Source organism: Anser cygnoides, chromosome 1, assembly GCF_040182565.1.
Source record: "Anser cygnoides isolate HZ-2024a breed goose chromosome 1, Taihu_goose_T2T_genome, whole genome shotgun sequence".
In the NCBI taxonomy this organism is placed as follows: Eukaryota; Metazoa; Chordata; class Aves; order Anseriformes; family Anatidae; genus Anser; species Anser cygnoides.
Window position 1 is genome coordinate 129,135,495 of NC_089873.1, and position 19,370 is coordinate 129,154,864.

At 43.4% G+C, this 19,370-nt stretch overlaps 1 protein-coding gene across 6 annotated transcripts in view; it reads right to left on the bottom strand.

The window, feature by feature from the left end:
• The window catches only part of PPEF1 (protein phosphatase with EF-hand domain 1), a 36,199-nt gene that overhangs the window by 2,797 nt on the left and 14,032 nt on the right, over positions 1-19,370 (bottom strand). For all 6 annotated transcript variants that reach the window (XM_013183911.3, XM_013183914.3, XM_048066828.2 and 3 more), the window contains 11 exons: positions 19,122-19,173; positions 14,129-14,292; positions 12,666-12,780; positions 10,672-10,718; positions 7,373-7,539; positions 6,533-6,569; positions 5,937-6,086; positions 3,651-3,851; positions 2,064-2,249; positions 1,292-1,434; positions 612-718 (listed from right to left, as the gene is read on the bottom strand). In XM_013183911.3, coding sequence (XP_013039365.3) covers positions 612-718; positions 1,292-1,434; positions 2,064-2,249; positions 3,651-3,851; positions 5,937-6,086; positions 6,533-6,569; positions 7,373-7,539; positions 10,672-10,718; positions 12,666-12,780; positions 14,129-14,292; positions 19,122-19,173 — 1,369 coding nt within the window. The remainder of the gene's footprint in view (positions 1-611; positions 719-1,291; positions 1,435-2,063; positions 2,250-3,650; positions 3,852-5,936; positions 6,087-6,532; positions 6,570-7,372; positions 7,540-10,671; positions 10,719-12,665; positions 12,781-14,128; positions 14,293-19,121; positions 19,174-19,370) is intronic.

Below are 19,370 nucleotides of genomic sequence, written 5' to 3' on the forward strand. Positions count from 1 at the left end.
GACTGAAACATCAACAAGACAGAAGTATGTTGATCGGGTGGCAGCCAGAGAAGCAGCACCAACACCTTATCAATTGCCATTTTAGGGCCACAGCTGACAACCTAGTCAGGTGAGAAGCCATCATGAGGAAAAGCTGGATTTGTGCCAGAAGTCATCAATGCGTTGCTCCTACATAAAAGGTTAATGTATCGATTTATTACTGACTTTTCTTCAGCTGATGCATGACTGTGTGTCCACTAGTGGCCTAGCTACCCTACTCAAATGGCTCCCAGACTCAGGAGACCAGTTCTCCCTCCTCTGAGACCCAGTTCCCTGGCTGACATCTTCCGAATACGCTCCTGAGTGAAGGTGTTGACCTCTGAGCTTCTGGAGTCAGATTTCCCCGCCCAAACTCTCTGCCCAGAGAGCTTCTTTATTTGCTCAGGTGTTCCAATTCTTTCCTTCTTCATACTTAAATCTCCCACCCCATCCTCCAAGTTGCTTTCTAGGGATAAGCATCGACTAACACACATCTTCTCCTGGGAGGAATGAGAGTGTGTCACCAACCAGCCTCAGCCTCCCTCCAGCCTTAGGCCAGCAGGCCCCCATGCACACATAAGAGGTAGCATTACCTGTGTTGTTGCAGTCATACTTTGCGAAAGCCTCAGTGAGTGTAGACCTGTGAGCAAAAATCTTCTCTCGTAAGGTTTGCAAGGCAGAACGTTCAATCGTTTTCACCCTAGGATGAAAAAAAAATGCAAACCTGATCATTAAAGGATTTTAATCCTGCAGCAATTTATGCTTTTCAACATTCATTATCAAATTCTTCTGTTCTTTAACATGCGGTGTCATCAGGGTCATCCTAAAAGGCAACACTGGGGAAAAACAAAACAAAGCCCCAGAAGAATAAGCTGAATTTAAGAGATAATCAAGTTTATGCAGGTAATTCTAAGCTGCTTTGCTTTAGTAAATCTGACCACAGTGCTAGGCATGGCAAAGCTGTAACGATAAACTTTTTGGACTCCATTCATAACAGGATTTTTCTAGATTAACACTGCAGCCTTAAAGCAGACCTGACAGACAGGCATAGGCTCTTTAGGAGTCCCTGACAATCGTCTGTTCTAAGCTCTTAATTACCTTTGGGAATTTCTCAGGAAACTAAGTCAGAGCACTTAAAATACATTTTTGTCTTATGTACTAATATTTAAATGGGAAAATAGAAAAACGAGGAAAATAGATGCCTGTCCAAGTAAAATGAAGCTACAGATTTGCAGCAGGTGCTCACACTGCACACATGACGATGCATCTTTACCTCTCCCAGTAGTTCTGCTTGTCTGTGCACTCGCGCACTTGATACTGTACAAAATGAGGAATCAGATCCGGATTCAGTCGGATGTACGCTCCCCGGTTGCTTCCCTCTTCATAATAGTTAGAGGCAGAAAATATAGTGATAACCTGATCATAGGAAAAAGAGAAAGCGGGTTGGCTAGAACAACTCTTCTTGACACTGATTCCTAAAACTGATCTTAGAAAAACCTGCAGGTTACAAAATGAAGTGTCAACATGTAAACCCAGAAACCAGTAACGATGTCATTCACCAAACTGCTTGCACTTTTCAAGTCAGAGCTCCAGGCTTGCGTTTTTGGCCCGTCACAGTTTAGAGGGCAGTGTGATAGCACGCTGTAGCAGAAACGTCTTTCTAAGATAGAGCTGGTTTTCAGGATTCTTGCTGGCATCTTGATACAGCATCAGCGAGCAATGGCAGAAGACAAATGAGTTAAAAGGCTTCTAGAGCCTATGAGCATCTCTTACGCTGTACTTACACATAGCTGTCCTAAGGGATTTTGTTGATGTTCATTTGTTTTCAGATGAGTAATGAGCTAGTCCCTGCTCCCTGAAGCTGTGGAGACTTCTGTGTTTGTCAGAACTCCGTAATTTGTTCTAACATCTACTTATTTAGCACACAATTCCCCCAAACCCATTTTAAAGAAGTCACTCATTTTCTTAATTAACTTTGCAGACAAATCTGTGGATGTGCCTGTGAAATTCACGGGAGATCTCTGCTTTACATGGCAGCACCTTACCTTCCCGCCATGAGTGAGCTCGTAGCCTTCCCGCTTAAACTCATGAGACCTGATCAACATCTTCAGATTATACCTTTCAAGCAGCTTGGCAGTGGTATCAGGGCCAAAGTAACAACCTCCTCCTCGGCGCTTGTTTGGAACGCAGCCATTTTGCTTTCTTGGATCACTCCAGAGAATGTCCAGGACCTGGAAAGAGCAAACACAAGTGAGGACTGATAGTAGGCAAGGACTGACAGGCTACGTACGCCTCAACTAGGGACCACAGCAAAAGCCCCCACAGTACAGGGAGAAAACACACCTGAGCTAACAAGGTCCCAAGCAGGCCTCCCATTTTCTTCGTCCCTTTCAATAGTGCACTCCTTTGGGCTGGGACCTCTGTTCTACTTTTCTTACAAACAGTTTGCCTTATCTTTTTCAGACGAAACATCTTTTCAGCAATGTGCCTCCTTTCACAGCTGAAGTTTCCAGACTCTGGTAGGTGCATCAGGAACGGTGCGTGGGCAAAGAGAGCAAAAGCTGCCTATGCATGTGAGAGGCATTTCCTGCTTCTCAGCGCAGACCTGACAGCCACCTGTGTCAGTGGTTTTACCTAAACTAAGCTTGAGAATCCCTGCTCTAAACACGGCAGGAGTTGCCTTTGGCTTTATTGCCTTTGATTAGCTCATGTTTCAAAATAAGATTTCACCTATCAGCATTTTAGCAGGATCAAGACATCAATGGATGAATTCTCAAGGCTTAAACGTGCTAATTCAAGTCAGCACCAAACATGGGGCAAAATGTGTCTGTTCAAGCCTCACTAGAAAAGGTTTATGCAAAAACATTCTACTTCCCATTTGTTGGGGAGTGTCAGATTTGGGGGGGTAACTACAGCACTTTACGTTAGTTTCTAGCTCAGATCTTGGGAAATTACATTTTCTGAGAGAGATTTGCTCTATTTCTAGAGGCAAAGCAAAGCTGTCTACTCCTTAAAGCAGCTGGCTGAAGGGAAGATCAGAAAAATAAACATACAACCAACTCCATTTTGAGCTTGTAAACTGCTGTGCAAATTAAGCTTTCCAAATTGTCACAATTTATTAAATTACAGCATGGCATGCGCTCCGTATTGCCTCTAATATTCAAGGGGAAGCTAACAACCAGAGGACAAAAACTTCCTGCTCTGAGTAATCAACCTTTAGGTCTCAGGAGCTGGGTTTTTTTGGACACTATCAGCATTCAGCTGCCAAAACCACAGCCAAAAAAGGTGCGTGAAATCACTATTGCCAAGCCTGACCTGTTTAAACTGACAACCACGTATGTACGAACAGATGTAACCACATGAGGGCATGCAAACACATCTCATACAGAGCAGTTTCCTCCTAACAGCTAAGAACAGAAAACACTGTGTAAATCCTCCTTCCGAGGCTTAAGATCACAAGCCTTTTTTTACCAGGTGTACAAAAAGCATCTAAATAATGTGTAGCTGACTAGTATACTCCCCAGAATGATGTGTTGCTCAGACACAGACCCCTCGGGCGCAGACGTGCCCTCTAAACAGAGCCCCTACCACTGCTGTGCAGGGTCTCTGTATCTGTCTTTGGTTTCACCTACTTGTTTCCACTCCTTCAGGGTGGGCCCTGACTGTGAATTTGGACGGGAAAGCTCAGTGGAGCCCGATGACGAGATGCCGCGTGTTTTCCTTGTGACATGCTCGTTAGCAGCACATGTGCTGGGTCTGGCTGCTGGAGTTCCCTCCTTTGCTTGCTCCTCTCTGTCTGCCTCTGGCTTTGGTGGCCGCATCAAAGATTTCAACTTGAAAATAAAAAACAAAACTGATCAAACAATAAAACCACACAGAATATTGGAAGAGTTAGCAGAACATAATGATACGGAGATGCCAGCTGAAAGGCACATCCATTCCCCCTTCCCATAAACATCTTGAAGTCTTGTGATGTCCTGAACTCTCGTGTTTGGTGGAAGCTGCAGGTGTTTGCACCTGCAGACATCGTGCTTCACATCTGTCAGGCACCAGCCTCTTCCAGAGCGCTCTCATGTTCCTGTCACAAGCCATCACTCATCCCAAGCCACGCTCAGTCACCAGGTCTCACCTGGACAGCCAGGACAGCACTTGGGCTCAGGGCGGATACTTAAGTGCCCAGCTTCACTGGAGACTGAAAATACACAGGTATATTATACTGAGGTCAAACCGCACTCACTGCTGCTCTCATACAATAGCACGCTGCTAGGTTAATTTGGCTGAAGTCAATGGAGGATGACCGTATGGTTATCAGGAGGATAACCATAAAGTTCATAAGGTATTACTTCAGTCCCTTCACTGTTAAATAAATTTAACCTCCTCCAGTATGTGCAGACATCTGCTTTTTTGCAGTCGTGTGCTGTGGCTCCATGAATGCCCATTCATGCGGACTCCCCCAGGGAGTATCTTTTCTTCTCTTTGGATATTTTCTCATACTGTCTCATTTTCAGACCACCAGCAAAAAAGTGCAACTATTTAACAAAGAAAATGATGCAAAAAATGATTCCCCGGTGCACTGACTGGCATCTGAAGACCTGTCAGTTGCCAGCTGTACCAATTAAAAGACATCAGTCGGCCCTGAGCGACTGTGCCCTGAGCTGTGGCCCAGGCACGGCTCCTTACCGACGCTCTCCCGAGGCAGCCACTTTGACCTGCTACTTGTGCAGCTCATGGGTAGGCAGTGCATCGGTCACACGCCCAGCCCTGCCTCGGGGAAAGCGTGGGAAGGACTTGGCTCACGGCCGAGACACCTGTATCCAGAGTTAGGCACCCAATTTCGGAGTGCACTGGTTCAGTCAGCAGGGCCTGGGCGCAGATAACCAGGCGTATTCATTGCCCTTTTTAACATCCTTGAGAAACAAACTGAGCTGCACCTGGCTGATCGGTAAAACATTTCTTTCTGTGCTAGAAATCACGAGGGCAAGAGCAGCAGCTCTGGATTGCACAGCCACAAGTGACAAGGAACACATTTCAGCTGCTTAAACACCGGTGTCTTGTGCCATCTGGGGTGCTCTGCCATGTCTGTGAATTAGCACCAGGTGCACAGACACGAACCAGACCTGGAGGAGAGCAGCGGAGGAGACCCGTGAAGAAGACCTGCCTTTCTGCAGAGGCAGCCAGAGGCCATCGGGAATCCCCCCAGGCTTTGGCAGTGCTTCCAGGAACAGCACCAGAGACCTACACCTGAGCAGTGGTAAGACCTGGATCTCCACCGAGTGTAAGGAGCCTAAGCACCCAGCTTACAAGCAGGTATCTCTAGTGGTATAAATCTTCCAGACCAAATCCCACACCATTTTCCACTGATTTGAAAAAGATGTACTTGCTCACCATTCTAGAAAAAAAATATGGATGCCTCTGTTGTCTAAATTTATGAAAAGCAGTAGTTTCTGCTTTCTCAAGGCCAGGTCCCAAGGTTTGCTCCTGCTGGAGGGACTCTCCCACATGTGCTGCCACGGGAGCACTGCAAAGTGAACGTCCCACACAGAGCAGATGGCAGCAGCACAGCCCCGGGGCAACAGGCGGTGCTAAAAAGATGTGGTTAGATTGATTTCTGAAGTGTTTAGAAAGTACTTCTCATGCTTTCTGGCTAATGTGTCATCGCTGCAGGAAGGAGTATCTAAAGTGTTTTAAAGTCAAAAGACCTGTGTCATTTTACAGCAGCCAAACAATTGGTTCCCAACACCTACTGAAACCTCCCCTTCTAAAGACTGATTTTGCAGAAAAACAAGACCTTTCTTTCCTTACTTGCCTTATAAAGTAGCCATTTCCTTTCCTCATGCAAACAACTTGATCTTAGCATTTGTACTGCTAAATTATTTTTTAAAAAATAAGAGTACCCCCACATGAATACGCTCTCTTACCTTATTTCTCTCAAGTAAATTCAGGAAATCCAAATCTGTGGTGTTTGAAATTCCTCCGTGTACGATAAGTACTTTTTTATTAATTATAGTGGCAAGGGGGAGCCAGCTGAAGACATCTTGCAGAAGATACAAAATTACCTTCCCGTGGACCTGCAAAGTGTACCCTTGGATTAGATCCTTTCAGGCAGATTCTGTTGCTTCTAAATTCAAGATTTTGCTGAGGTATCTGCAACCGTCTGTATGAACAGTTCCACCCAGGGGACACCCCAAATTGCAACACCGACAAATATGACCTGAATTTACTCTAAGAGCCATTCAAAAGTCTCTCCAGCACTTCATTTACCTCTCTGTGTGCTGCTGAGTGGCCTCACCAATGTTATTTATTTCATCCCACAGATCGCTGAGCACAAGATGCTACCACTTTGCATTGTTTTGTCAGTTATGCCACTGAAAATCCGAAATAATTTTAACTACGTTACTAAACTCATTTTGCACTATACCTATATAAACTGGTTTGAAGTTTCTTTGTTCAGACATTTTTCATTTTACATGTGCAAGACTCAAAGAAAATACAGGGAAACTAGGAAGAATCATACCTTATACTTGTTCAAAACTTCATTGCTGAAGCCATATCTGAAAATAGAACAACATCATGAACTGTGTTTTTGTGTGCCCTTTCTGCACAATTTTCTGCACTACAGTGATTGCCAGGAATTTTCCAACCCTCTTTTCCTCCTGTCATTTATGTCTCACCTCAGTTTAAAAGTGCATTCTTCTGTTTTATCTCAATAATTGAGTTAAATTGATTTCTTGTGCATATAAGGGATCAGAAACAGCATCCAGACCAATAATTTTTAAGCAGCCTATTTCCCATCTAAACGTAATAGCGTTAACAATTTTACCTTTTAGATATTAGAGAGAATTTTCAAAGGAACCTAACCAATGCTGTATAAAAATTCCCTCAAAGCCTCCATGGACATCACCATCTATCATGTCCATCTCCCCCCCCCCCCTCCTTTTTTTGGGAAGTGACATCTTAGTCTGAAGTTAAGTGATGTCTCAGCTCCTGGTTTCCTGGTTCCATCATACTGCACACTTAAGTCTGTTGCTATGCTGGGGAAAAAACCCATGATTTAACTAAAATACAGTCCTTCCATCCATCCCCTGCTCTGGTACTCGGGCAGCTCCAATGAACCCACTGACTTCAATGGGCTGTGATTATGTCAGAGACAAGCACTTCTGTCTGAGTGTCTGTGTGTAACGAGGGTGTACTTTGCTCCCCCCCACATATCTTGAAGATGCAAAGCTTCACCTGCATACCCAGTAAAACATTACTTCTGTTTTAGAGATCAGATATTGGCACAGTGGCATTGAAAAGCTCCAGCATTTCCCATGAATGATCAGATACCCCCTCCGTTCCATCCCCTAAAACCTACCTCAAGTTTATGACATAGTCTTCATGGTTTCCTCTGTTCAAGTGTACATCATTGGGGTAGATAAGAAGAAATGCAAACAGGATTATAAGTATTTCCATAGAATTTCGCCCTCTGTCAACAAAATCACCATTAAAGACATAAGGTTTTTTTTCTGAAGGTAGACCATTCTGCAGAAAGAAACAAAAACAAGGACATTTGGAGACTGTTATGCTACTGTAATAAAGGAAATATCATTTCTAATGAGAACTCCTGGCTATAAAACCTGGAAGAAAAAAAAAAAGCATAATACAGAACTCAGAAACACAGCATTTATTTCCACTGCTTAGAACAGAAATCTCCAAATCAGACATCTTGTATGAACCATCAGAGAAGAGATGACCTCTCTAATGGTTCTTATGATGCTGTCTCTAATCCATTCCTCTACCTATTAAATTAAATTGAAAGGGACCAACAGGAACATTATTCTTGTAATAAAATATACTTTTCTGTTAATGCAACTGCTGCTGGGAAGTTGTGCACTTGCAAATAGAAGGGAATCGCTCATTTTGAATGGATGACAAGAACTCCAGAAGTTATCTTCTGACACAAGTCTGAAGGTCCTTACATTTCCTTACACAGAAGAAACTGGATTTCAGATATTTACATTGTTTGCAGTCTATGCTCCCAGAACTCCTAAGGAATACTGCAGTCCAAATCTTAATACAGAGATGTGAAGAATCCTCTTTTTTCCAACTGCTTTAATCGTGAAAGCATTACTTGACTTTTACTCATACTCGCACTTTGCCAGGGGTGCTGTTAAAGATATACCAGAAAGCTTGTGCACTTGGAAGACTGCATGTACAGGTAGTTTTTATCTTTTTTTTTTCTTTTTTTCTTCTGAAGATACAGAGCAATGCTTTATTGTGAATGGTGACATCAGAAGCTACTACTGTGAATTGCTGGTACGTGCTGTTAGGTTAGTTATCAGCACATCAACGGGTGCCATCAGCTTACAGAAAGCATAGCAGCAACTACATGTAGCTTCATCATTTCCAGTCACAAGTACTGGAAATATCATTTCATTCTTGGCTTGCCAGGAAAAGGAAACCTCTGCTGTCACAAATGGTGTGCACAAGAACGATCAACAGAACATCTACAAAACCATATGACAACTGCAGAAGCCACTCTGAGGAGGCTGGGCAGCACTGCAACACACCCCGCTTCCTGAGTGGGGCTGTGTCAGACCAGGAGATGGATTAATCAAAGCTTTGCTTTAAAGCCCACGGGCAGGAGATTGCCCAGCAGATGGTTGGCGTGCACAGAGCCACGCTGCAGCCGCCGTCCTCATGGAAGGACAGACGGGCTGACATGCTCTCCAGCCTCTGCCCTGCCTCTCTTGCAAAGGCTTACCCACAGCTCATAGTTTTAAAGGAGAGTTTGTTTTCACTTCTAGCTTCCATGAGGAGTTGTGGTTCTGTTCCATGCTCATGCAAAGCTTTTATTTCCTTTTCCACGGTTACGACTAATAAGAGCAACAGCAAATGAAAGGCTGTTGTAGCCCCAACATATCAAAGAGGTGAACAAGGCCCTCTAATGATTAGCAACTTGCTGCTGGGCATCATTCCTGTATCGGCTGGGTTAGTGATTAATTAACTTCCGTTTGTCGTTCGCATTCTCTGCAGCTCCGGGCTATTCCTCCCCGTAGCAGCCATTTAACAATTGAACCTAGCAATACATATTTTAAAATGCACGTGTTTCAAGGAATTCCAGGAAATGCTGTAATTTGACGGAGATTAATGCAGTGACCGAATGGACTTTACAAATTGGCTACTGAGAAAAAAAGTGGTTCTCTGAGCATCACCCTCGTTGGGTCTCAGCATTACACATGCTGTTGTGCCCAGCACCGTGCTGAAGAGCCACAGCTCTGCTGGCTGTGCTTTGTCCTACCATGCCTGCGTTTCGGGGGCTCGTCCCAGCACCGTGACTCCACCATGCGCTCTCCACTTCCTCAGCTGCTTGGAAATGAGGACGAAACATCTGCCCACTGCACAGGGTCTGCTGTAAGGAGGGACCCTGAAGCCAAACAGCAACTGGCAGCATGAGCACTGCTGCCCACAGCTGGGGGGCTGGCGGCTCTGAAGTCACTACAATCAGCACTTAGTCCTCACTCAAATGTTTTTCTTAATTATTCGGAGATAGCTGCAGCAGTTACCTCCAGAACAGCTATTTTTCCCCTCACAGGTCTGGTATATGAAACTGACCTGAATCATACTCTGATTCTGTTTCAATATCCTGTTCCAAAAAGGAAGATTGCATAATTAAAATAACAGCTAAAAGACTACAAGCCGAGGACTGGCTGCATGTAATCAGTTAATAAGAAAAGCAGAGGCCCGCAGAGGCCTGATTATGCTTCAGCAGGCTTCAGGTACGCACTTGGACAAAACCACCAAGTTTCCATCCAGCCGTGTCAGATAAAGTGTAACAACGTTGGAAGCAGAGGGGAATTACATCATTGAAACACCTGGTTTAGCTCATTTCAGTCTCCATTCAGGGCCGAAGAATGTGTAAGGATCAGACAAACCCTTTCCTCCGGAAAACTCAAATCGGAGAGACTATCTGCTAAATGAAAGGTGGTGATTCATGCCAAAGATAAATGGGAAACTAAATATAGGAAAACTGCACCTTCGGTTAAATATACAATGGTGAAAAAGATAGCCTGGGGCTCTTTTTTTTTCACCTCAGCAAAAGAGAGTTACGCTTTTTAACTTGAAAAGTGAGCAGCTGTTTATGGATATGGAAAGGACATCCAAGGTATTTCCATTTTGTGCAGACTATACGGTTGCTTCCAAGGTTTCAAAAGCTTTTAAACAGATAGCACCCTTTTTTGTTTCCTGTAAACAAACAATAATGAAAAACACCTTATGGGCATCAATAGGAGGGCCCAAGAAAAACTCTGCATTTTCTGCTTGAGGACTGAAATTATCTGCAGTGTAGTGTCACATCAGGAACTGTTAGCTCTGGATTTTAGACCTCAGTCAGCATGGAATAGAAAATGTGGGCTGGATGTGGAAGACATTGCAAAGAACCCTTTAAGTTCATGCTCCAGCTTGATATTTAGAAGACAAATCTCCCGGATCTCCTCTCTTCCTCAGGAGGAGAAGGAAAAGCTATGACAAAGGCACCATTCAGGTTGTTCTAGGGTTTATGTGTGTGGTATGTGCACACACATTTACAGTTCTAACGGTGATAAAAACTATCAGACAAATATACATTCTTAATAACAAAAAGTCAAAATGATATATCACAGGTTGCCCACCTACCTTATAAAATATCAAAAAAAGATCATCCAGATTTCCATGCAAGTCTCCTACAGGAAACAAAAACATATATGTCCTCTGTTACCAAATACATGGAATTATAAAACTGGAATTATATAAGCTAGTCCTAAGAAGTTTTTCCCCATGTCTTCTTTAGTAATTTGCATTTTCCTTAATAATTTGCCTTGTATTAGGGTTATATCAGCTTCATGTTAAGGTACATGCTGAAGTTGCCTAGTAAAACCACGCAATAAAACACTTAAAGAGTACACAATTGTTTTGCATAAAGTTTCTGTCCTTGCAGCTGGATCTGAAGATCAGACCTGTCACACAGGTAAAGGTTCACTCAGGGAAATGGAGGTAAGATGAGCAAACACATTATCAACCTGGAAAACAGATTAGTATTTCAGAAATATGATAGACCTCTACATTTTAACAGGTCTGAATTTACTAAGTAGTCTACTGTATGAAGCACAATCAAGCATCTGTCCGGTTCATAGCCACGTTTTGATTACTACTGATGGAGGGAGCATCAGTGCCTTTACACCTCGGTGCAAAAGCCACAGGAGCAGCAGAGTTGTCCCTTCCTGAGGTTTACTTTGGAACAGGCAGGAGGACCTCACCCCCCTGCGCTGTCACCTCCCCACACCTGTGGCTCACCGTCCTGAAGCCACAGAATCGCCTGAGGACAGGCTGTCTCCACCAGTGATTAAGAAAATGATTTAATGGGTTTAATAATTTTATTGGTGGTAGGGGAATGGTTGGACCAGATGATCTTGGAGGTCTTTTCCAACCTTTATGATTCTATGAAAAGACAGAAGGGACATTTCTAACCATGTCCATATGTCTTCTGTGCGACTTTTGGTTGATGACGAGGCTGCTGGAGTCACTCTAAGTATTCAATCTGCATTATTTGTTTGAAATTAGAAGGAAATAGAAGGAGGGACAGCTTATTTTAAGGACATCAAGAATTTTGGACCAATTAGGTTTAAAAATGTGCCTCCATCCCATATTCTGCAGAGGATCTATCTGGTTGCAAAAGCTGTTAGTGTCAATGGCAGGAAGGGGAGCCCTTCAGATGCTGCTTGCACAGCACAAATGAGCTACAAAAAACAGGAGGGATGTTTTGATTCACACGAACGTACTGTAGTGAGCAAGCATGAATCCATGCTTCCTCAGTTTGGAGAGATATTTTATTTGGTTGGTTAACAAATTATTGTTTGTACAGAACATTATTTAAACAAGCCCTTTCCTGGTAATCGAAGTTGGTGCACAACCACATCTTAAAAACGTCAGTTGTTGTTTCACACGTGTCGCAGTGCCCTTCCCTACACTGCGTTACTATTACACGCAGCGCAGACACAGCTGTCAGAGCTAATGCCACCACTGCTCTTCTGTTCTGCAGCCACTGCTTCCTGTGCCACAGCAGCATACTGCATCCCTTTGCTCACAATTTACAAAAACATAATAAAATAGACGTGCAATGAGCTCTTAATTCTTCACCTTGCGACATATCGTTCTGTGCGACTAATTTGTTCGTTGCATAAAGACCGATGCATCCTCTTGGGTCCCTTTAGAAATGAGGGTTTATTATACATTTCAATTTGTTCTTGATAGCCATGCTGTCTATGAAAGGCCTTATTTGCCACTCCTATTACACCCTCATTGAAATCATCAGTGAGTAAACTATCGTGGTAAAGTCTTTTTCTCAGTAAGAGGAGCAAGCACTGAGAATCGCTGCCAGTGATCATAGTACTTAGCGGCACTTTAGAGCTGGAAGTGCAGGAATATTTAAGCTGCACTGAAGTATTAACTGAACTAATACTGACTCATTCAGAAACTTTTAACAAGAAAAGGAAAGAGGAGGAGAGGGACTTTTTAAAAATACACTCGGTGCGACTCAGGAACATTTTTTTTTTTTTGGTTTGCCCCCATTTAAGCATTTATTAAAAAAAAATAATAAATGCCCAAAGCAGTTATCTTCCTTGGCATCTTACCACAGACGGTTATCTCCTTGGAGTAGGAAACCGAAACAAGGTTGATATTTGGCTTCTCCTTGAGAACCCTCCTGGTTTCACATAGCAGCTGCAGTACATAGTGGGCGTGAAGCAGCTATGGGAAAAAAAAAAAAAACAGGGAGAAAAGGAACACTTTTTAGGAGGAGCAGTAAAGTCTGTCTGCTTTATTAGCACTACACACATATTGCCAAGGAAGCTCTATCAGATTATTTATACTACAGATCTTCCTTAAATATGGTTACAGGCTGCATGGTTTAGTGCTGGAAACTAGAGGAGTGTTGGTAGCTTTGCACTTGCTTAGTGAGCTTGCTGTTCATATTTTCCCATTTTATTTCTAGTGTACCTTTTCTACTCTTCCCATCTACAGAAATGGTGAGAGAGTGGGTAATACGGCACTCAGAATCATTGCTTAAGGTCATCTGTTCAAAGTAACTGAAAAAAAAAAAAAAAAAAAAGGATATACAGTAAAAAGAAAACAAACCAAAAACAAAGGCCATAAATGGTATTTCAGCAAACTGCACAAATACCAAGGAGAGGGAACTCCAGCAAGGGTTGCCTTGTTAATGCTCATTGTGAAGATGTTATGAGAATGGAACATTAAGCCTTCAAAGATTGCTCCTTTCAGAAGGGATGTAGCTCCTGTAAAAGTGCTCTTCTGGTCTTCCCTGCTAATGCTTCTTACGATAATTTGGACAGTCAGTGATTTTTAATACATTTAATTCAAACACAGATGGATGAACTACAAACTAACTCTTCGAGATTAATGTTTTTAAAACAAACAAAAAAGGCCAATTGCATATAATAATTCCCTTACTAAAATGCCAACCACAGCAAGGTGAATTCTCGGTGGGCTCATTTATCATGAGCTTTATATTGTGCTACTTTTAAGATCAGCCTCCACAGAAAATTAGGGGGGAAACAAAACATTATTCAGTAAATTAAAAGCAAAGGTAGACCCCTTATATAACCCCAAAGTTATCCCTTATATACAGTATATTGTTAAGCACAAATGATCATGAGTTCAAGCCAAGCCCTGCCAAGTAAAGCAGTGGCAGCCAGAGCTCATGAGATCTGTGCTAGCACGTTGGCCACACTTTATATTCACTCTCCCCATTGCAGTGGGGTCTTGCACACTGGAATGAGGTGCTTAATCCCTGCAACTGAATTCATCCTTAAAGCATGGGGGGAAAAATGAATCAAACCTGGTAACTGAGAAGCGGTGCTTTGGGTTTTGTCGGGTTAGCTCCCAACCTGACTGGATTCCTAGGACAGCTCACCACGTACCTGTGTGACCACTGCGGGTTAGCAGGAAAGAGCAGTGGGATGGAAAGGAAGGCAGAAATATCTCTTTGAGCACCGGTTTAGCCTTATATTCAACTGACTGTGGGGTTTCAATCTAACAGAGAGGTAAAACAAATGAACAAAACCTAGTTGCAACGTACCTGTCCGTCCTTGAAAGCATGAAGAAGAGCATTGGCATCTGCAAGAGTAAGGGGAAACGAGAGTCGTGGTCCGCAGTAGGAGTCTGGAACCTCGATGTTTTCATATTCAGTTAGATATGAGTCAGCCTGGTGAGAAACAGAGGGGCTGATGGAAGCGTCAGCAACTGCAACGAGAGGGAAGAACAGGAATGAGGAAACTCCAGCAGTCTCCCATAGGGCTGTAACAGAGTGACCAGAACCAGCGAATGTTTCTGATGCCCTCCTTGCCGCAGTATTGGAGCAGCCAGCTCCTACCTTGTACAGTGGAGCAGCTCTGGGTTTCCCCAGACTGACCCACGATACTAAACAAAACCAGAAACAAACACAACCAAACAAAACCAGGCAAAGCCACCGTCCCAACAACCGGCATCTCTGGTCAGGATGCAAAATACTTTGCACCGACGCTGTGGAGCAACGTGATCTCTTAGGTAACGAGAACTCAGTCTGTCACAGGCTTTCTCCTTCCCCCACAAAGCAAGGAGATTCAAAAGTCGTGTGCGATCATCCAGGGACTGTCACCTGCTTACAGTTCAAGATTACACAGTTAATACCAGTTCTAAAGAGGTGCTCATGTTGCTTTTGTTTTTTACATTAAAAAAATAGGCTAAATACCAGCAGCTCACTGAGTATTAAAAAAGCCAGCAGCCAAGCAGTGTTCCTTCACAGCTGACTGCATAGCACTCCCTTCTGATATGAGGAGACAATGCCAGCTCTTGGGTGGCTGCCATAAAACCACTGGAAGGCAGAAAGTAAGCAAAGCCAGCTTCTTCTCATTTTCCTGAAGATGGAGAAAGCAGGAGCATTGCTAATTGCTTCAATCCAATATTTTCTTGCATACCCTAGATATACAACTGAGTGAACAACCGATTGCACTGTTTGCTCCTTGCAGACTGTCTTTATTATCTCTTATTCTAACAGAGACACTCAGAGCCCTAAAAGACAGTGTTCTGCAGGCTGCTGTTGCAGAGCTGCTTGCGTAAGGTGATTGTTGGAAACACTTTTTGCTGGGCTGACGGTAAGGTTTTTGTAACCCTGCAACTGGAAATGAAGATACATTATTTGTTGCTGAAGGAATACCTGTGGCTGTGACTCAAAACACACAGCAGCCAAAACCTGCACGTGGCCTCATAAATTATGAGATCCATAAAGGCCAGCTTGTCTTTTACCTGCATAAAATTCGTATTAAAGAAATAAGCAGATAAAAAGCAACCTTTTTATCAGCTCTGGGTTTAAAAACAGAACTGTTTCTTATCAGCTGCTCTGCTGCGAGCTGATCAGCACCCTCTGTGTGCAGCCATGCAGATGGATGCAGGCTGCAGGAAAGGACGAGGTGTGCAGGGTTTGGAGTTCCCACCAAGTCCTGGCCAGAGGCTCTCCTCTTGTGACTCCTCCAGTGTCAGCGGTCTTCTCAGCGTTTCCAGCCGCACAGGCACCTGCCCACGCCTGCTCCCCCTCTGTCCCCCCCATCCTGCTCGCAGCAGGCGACCCTTCCTTCCCCTCTGAGCACAGACCGGCCTTCCTCACCGCCTGTGCTCCCTTCGGGCAGGTGTCCAGGCTGGGAAACCCAATCTCCTTCCCCGCAGGGCACAACTCTGCAAAGCACACCCTGTTTTCTGCCTCTGGATGAAGAATCAAAAGCCAGCCGTGGTCATTAGCCTTAGAGTGCTCTTACATCTCCTCGGGCAGTCTTTCAGCTTGATTTTAAGGCTCCTTCCTGCACAGGATGTCTCATCCGGGAGCAGTCAGCACCTCTTCCAGTAATGGGTGTCCTAATGCAGCCTGGGGATTAGCGTGTGCTGGCCCCTACTTGCAGACCCCGCAGGGCTGCCAGTGGCCATACTCCACACTAAACAAACACAAAAGCCCAGAGAGCACCTCCAGCTCCCAAGGAGTGCTCTGACATCCTCCAGGCACTGATGCACAAGACACAAAGTTAATGGCAGATGGACCAGGAGTCCAAGAAGAGGATGAAGATTTCCTTTGTGCCCCAAACATCTGTTCCTTCACACTGGTCCTGGTGCAGCAAGCTGCAGGCTGTGGCTTATTCCCCACTGCAAGAATCACTCTGTGCAAAAAGCTTCCGAAGGATGTCAGTGCTGTAAGGAAGGTGTGGTGGGGTGCGAAGCTGCAGAGAGCAAGACTTACTCAGTTCCTTTTCAAAGGAAGGCTCTGGGAGGTGGCCCAGGGACCCTGAGAGGCACAGACAGCAGTGCCTTGGACTCCCAGTCCCACCACTTTGCCCAGAACACGTCTGCAGCCTTCTCACCCTTGGTGTGCACACAAAAGAGTGAGTAAATGGGTCACCTTTTGCTGGAAAAGCACTTTTGTTCGTCTGACTGGAGATCTCTTGACTGAAAGGCTGAGTAGGTACACAGATTTTTTTGTTTTTAATGGATGGAGAGAAGTGTAGGATGGAAAACATTTTAATTCTTACTTCCTGCCAACCCTTGAGAAATAGCCTTTAATCACCAGCAGAACAAGAACAACACACAGCTACGCAATATCCCAATTGCAACTCCAACTGCACTGACATCTTAAGCAGGACGAGAGGATGAAAAGAGCTTCAGGGTATAACACAAACAATCACATCAAAAGCACTACCTTGTTAATGACACGGTGACTGCTTTCTTTCTCTGAAAAAACACATTCTGAACAAGCAGATTCCAAGATGAATAGAGGAGTCCTGAGGGGTTTATAATGTAATGAAAAACAGGGATCACAAAATCTTCAGGTAGCTTTCTCATCGTCACATACAGAGAAGAACAGGCAACCTGTGCTCTTGTAAGAATATTATTTGCTATGTTCTTGGAGAAGGCTTTTGAACAATGTGCTATCACCCTAATTTAAGCGACCAGACACCGATGAAAAATAATAAAAAAATCAAAGAATTGTGGGTTTTAGAAAATGCTTGGGAATGGCAAAGCTAATTTGAAAGCTTTCTGCTTGTTATGTTTACACTCACAGTGGCTCCCATCTTAAGACCGTGATCCAGCAGAAATGGAAGCAGTTCATTAAGGAATCTCTCTATTTGGCACAGATTTTGCTTAAATCACTGGCGTAGGCACAAGTACTGCAAAGGTCATGCAGCGGCGCAGGCAAGCGAGAGCTTGAAGTGAGGAATGCACACGGCCAGCTGTTGGACAAACTTAACCACAAACCAGGCAACACAAGTTCAATATGCAATTTCTCATTCAAGACGTCAGAAAAATCCTTTGTGCAGAAGACCCTGGACTGCCTCTGTATTAAACATATATCTTACACAATCTTTCTGTATCGTTTTTGGTTCTGGTATCTGTAACACAGGGTGCTTATTAGAAAGGGAGAAAAAAACAAAACAAAACAAAACAAAACAAGACCAAAATAAAGTACTTGGAGCAGATACCAAGCCTTAACAACTTCAGTCCTGACAGATGTAAATTTTAAGCAATCAAGACAAAGAGGAGCTTTACCATAAAATACATTCTTTATCATGTGTGTCAGCCTTAACCACCTATACGATTGCTAATATCTGCAAGACCAAGGGACAGGTCACCCGTGTGGTGACAGCAACGGACAGCCTATGAGGCAGGGCGCTCTGTACAGTCACGTCCTGTGCCCAAGCAGGTCGCTGGAGGCACCTCAGTTGTGTTAATTCCTTCTGTCAATAGGCACGGTTAAAAACGTGGATAAATCATATCTACGATAAGCAGTTGTAAAATTCCCTTTTAATATGATAATGAAAGTAGAGATTAACACTCCTGTACCAAATCCCAGACCTAGCACTAGAATTTTCCTCCTCGCTCAGGTGACAAAGCTGAACTGAGGTCACCATCAGCATACAGAAGTAGATGAAGTGAGCAGTGTTTTATTTTCTTTAAATTTTCCACTTCCTTCCCAGGAAGTTAAATGACTTTTTGCAGAATAAGACGATAATGGAAAAAAAAAATAATCAAAGGAAGGACAACTGTATCATCTGTCTTGGCTTTGCAGCAAGGCTCAAATACAATTTCTTTCTCTGCAGAGCACAGAGAGGCACTCTAAAGTATTTAAGAGAGAAAGACTACAATTTCTAATGGTTGTCATTAGAACACTGAACCACTTACGGTTTTGGTGATGGTATTAGCCTGCTATCAAAGTGTCTTGTGCAAATTTTAATTGGTGTATTCTGTGGCTGGACCAGATGAAGAAGAAAGTATATTCTCTTGTAATTGAATAGGAAGGGGGCAGCCTCCTTTTTAATAGGGCTGAGATTAGATCTTTTCTCAATTTGTTCAGGAAGTCGGTGTTCCTTTTCTGGCTTTAGGGAGTCACTTTCAATCTGTCGTTCTGTCAAGCTTGACTTAAAAGTAAGTTTTGTCCAAGCATCCCCAAACACTTCAGAAATTAAAGGTTAGTAACCATCTCAGTTAAAGCTCAGATAAACATTTATCCCCAGCAGTTTAATTTTATTTCATTTTTAATCATTCACATACTGGTACATTTTGTAGCAAAATCTGGAATAAATTAAGTTTAAAAGTGGTCCAAAACTACTTTAGGAAAAAAAAAATAAAGGAAAAGGAAGAACAAAACCACCTCTTTGTTTGATTACACCTCCCCTAAACCAACTAGTCACACTTTTTCTGCATAGTCATGTCTCATAGTCTAAGAAAAACATGCATAGAAAACTGTGCAAATTGGACAGTAGGACTACCACGAGAACAGCTCAGTGGCAGTGACATGTAAGAAAGCACTCTGAGCACCTCTGAGTGTTCTTATAAAGGACAACGGGGATCCATTCCCATCTGACATCTTGACTCATTGCACAGATATTGAGTGGAGTCAATACTTAACAGGACCAAATTCTTAGAGCAATATTTGGGAAAGCAAATCTCATCCCAGCATGTGTCACAGGCTGTAAACATTACATAGAAAATTCACTTCTCTCACATAAGGTTTTCAAACAGAATCTTCATTTTACTTTGACTTTTATCCTTACCTGCATCAGGATCAGCATAGCGCTCCAGCATGAATGTGAAAAAGCTGGCTAGCTGAATAAGGAAAAGAAAAGAACAAACACATACTGATCAGTTCAGGGGATCCAACAAGCATTAACATTCTCTTTCCTTAGTCATATATTAGCAGTTTTCCATGCAGAGGGATCTGTGACACTACTGTATGTTCCCATAGCATCACCTCTACAGCAGCAGGTTGACATTATTTGAAGACATAGAAAATTCCAGGACTA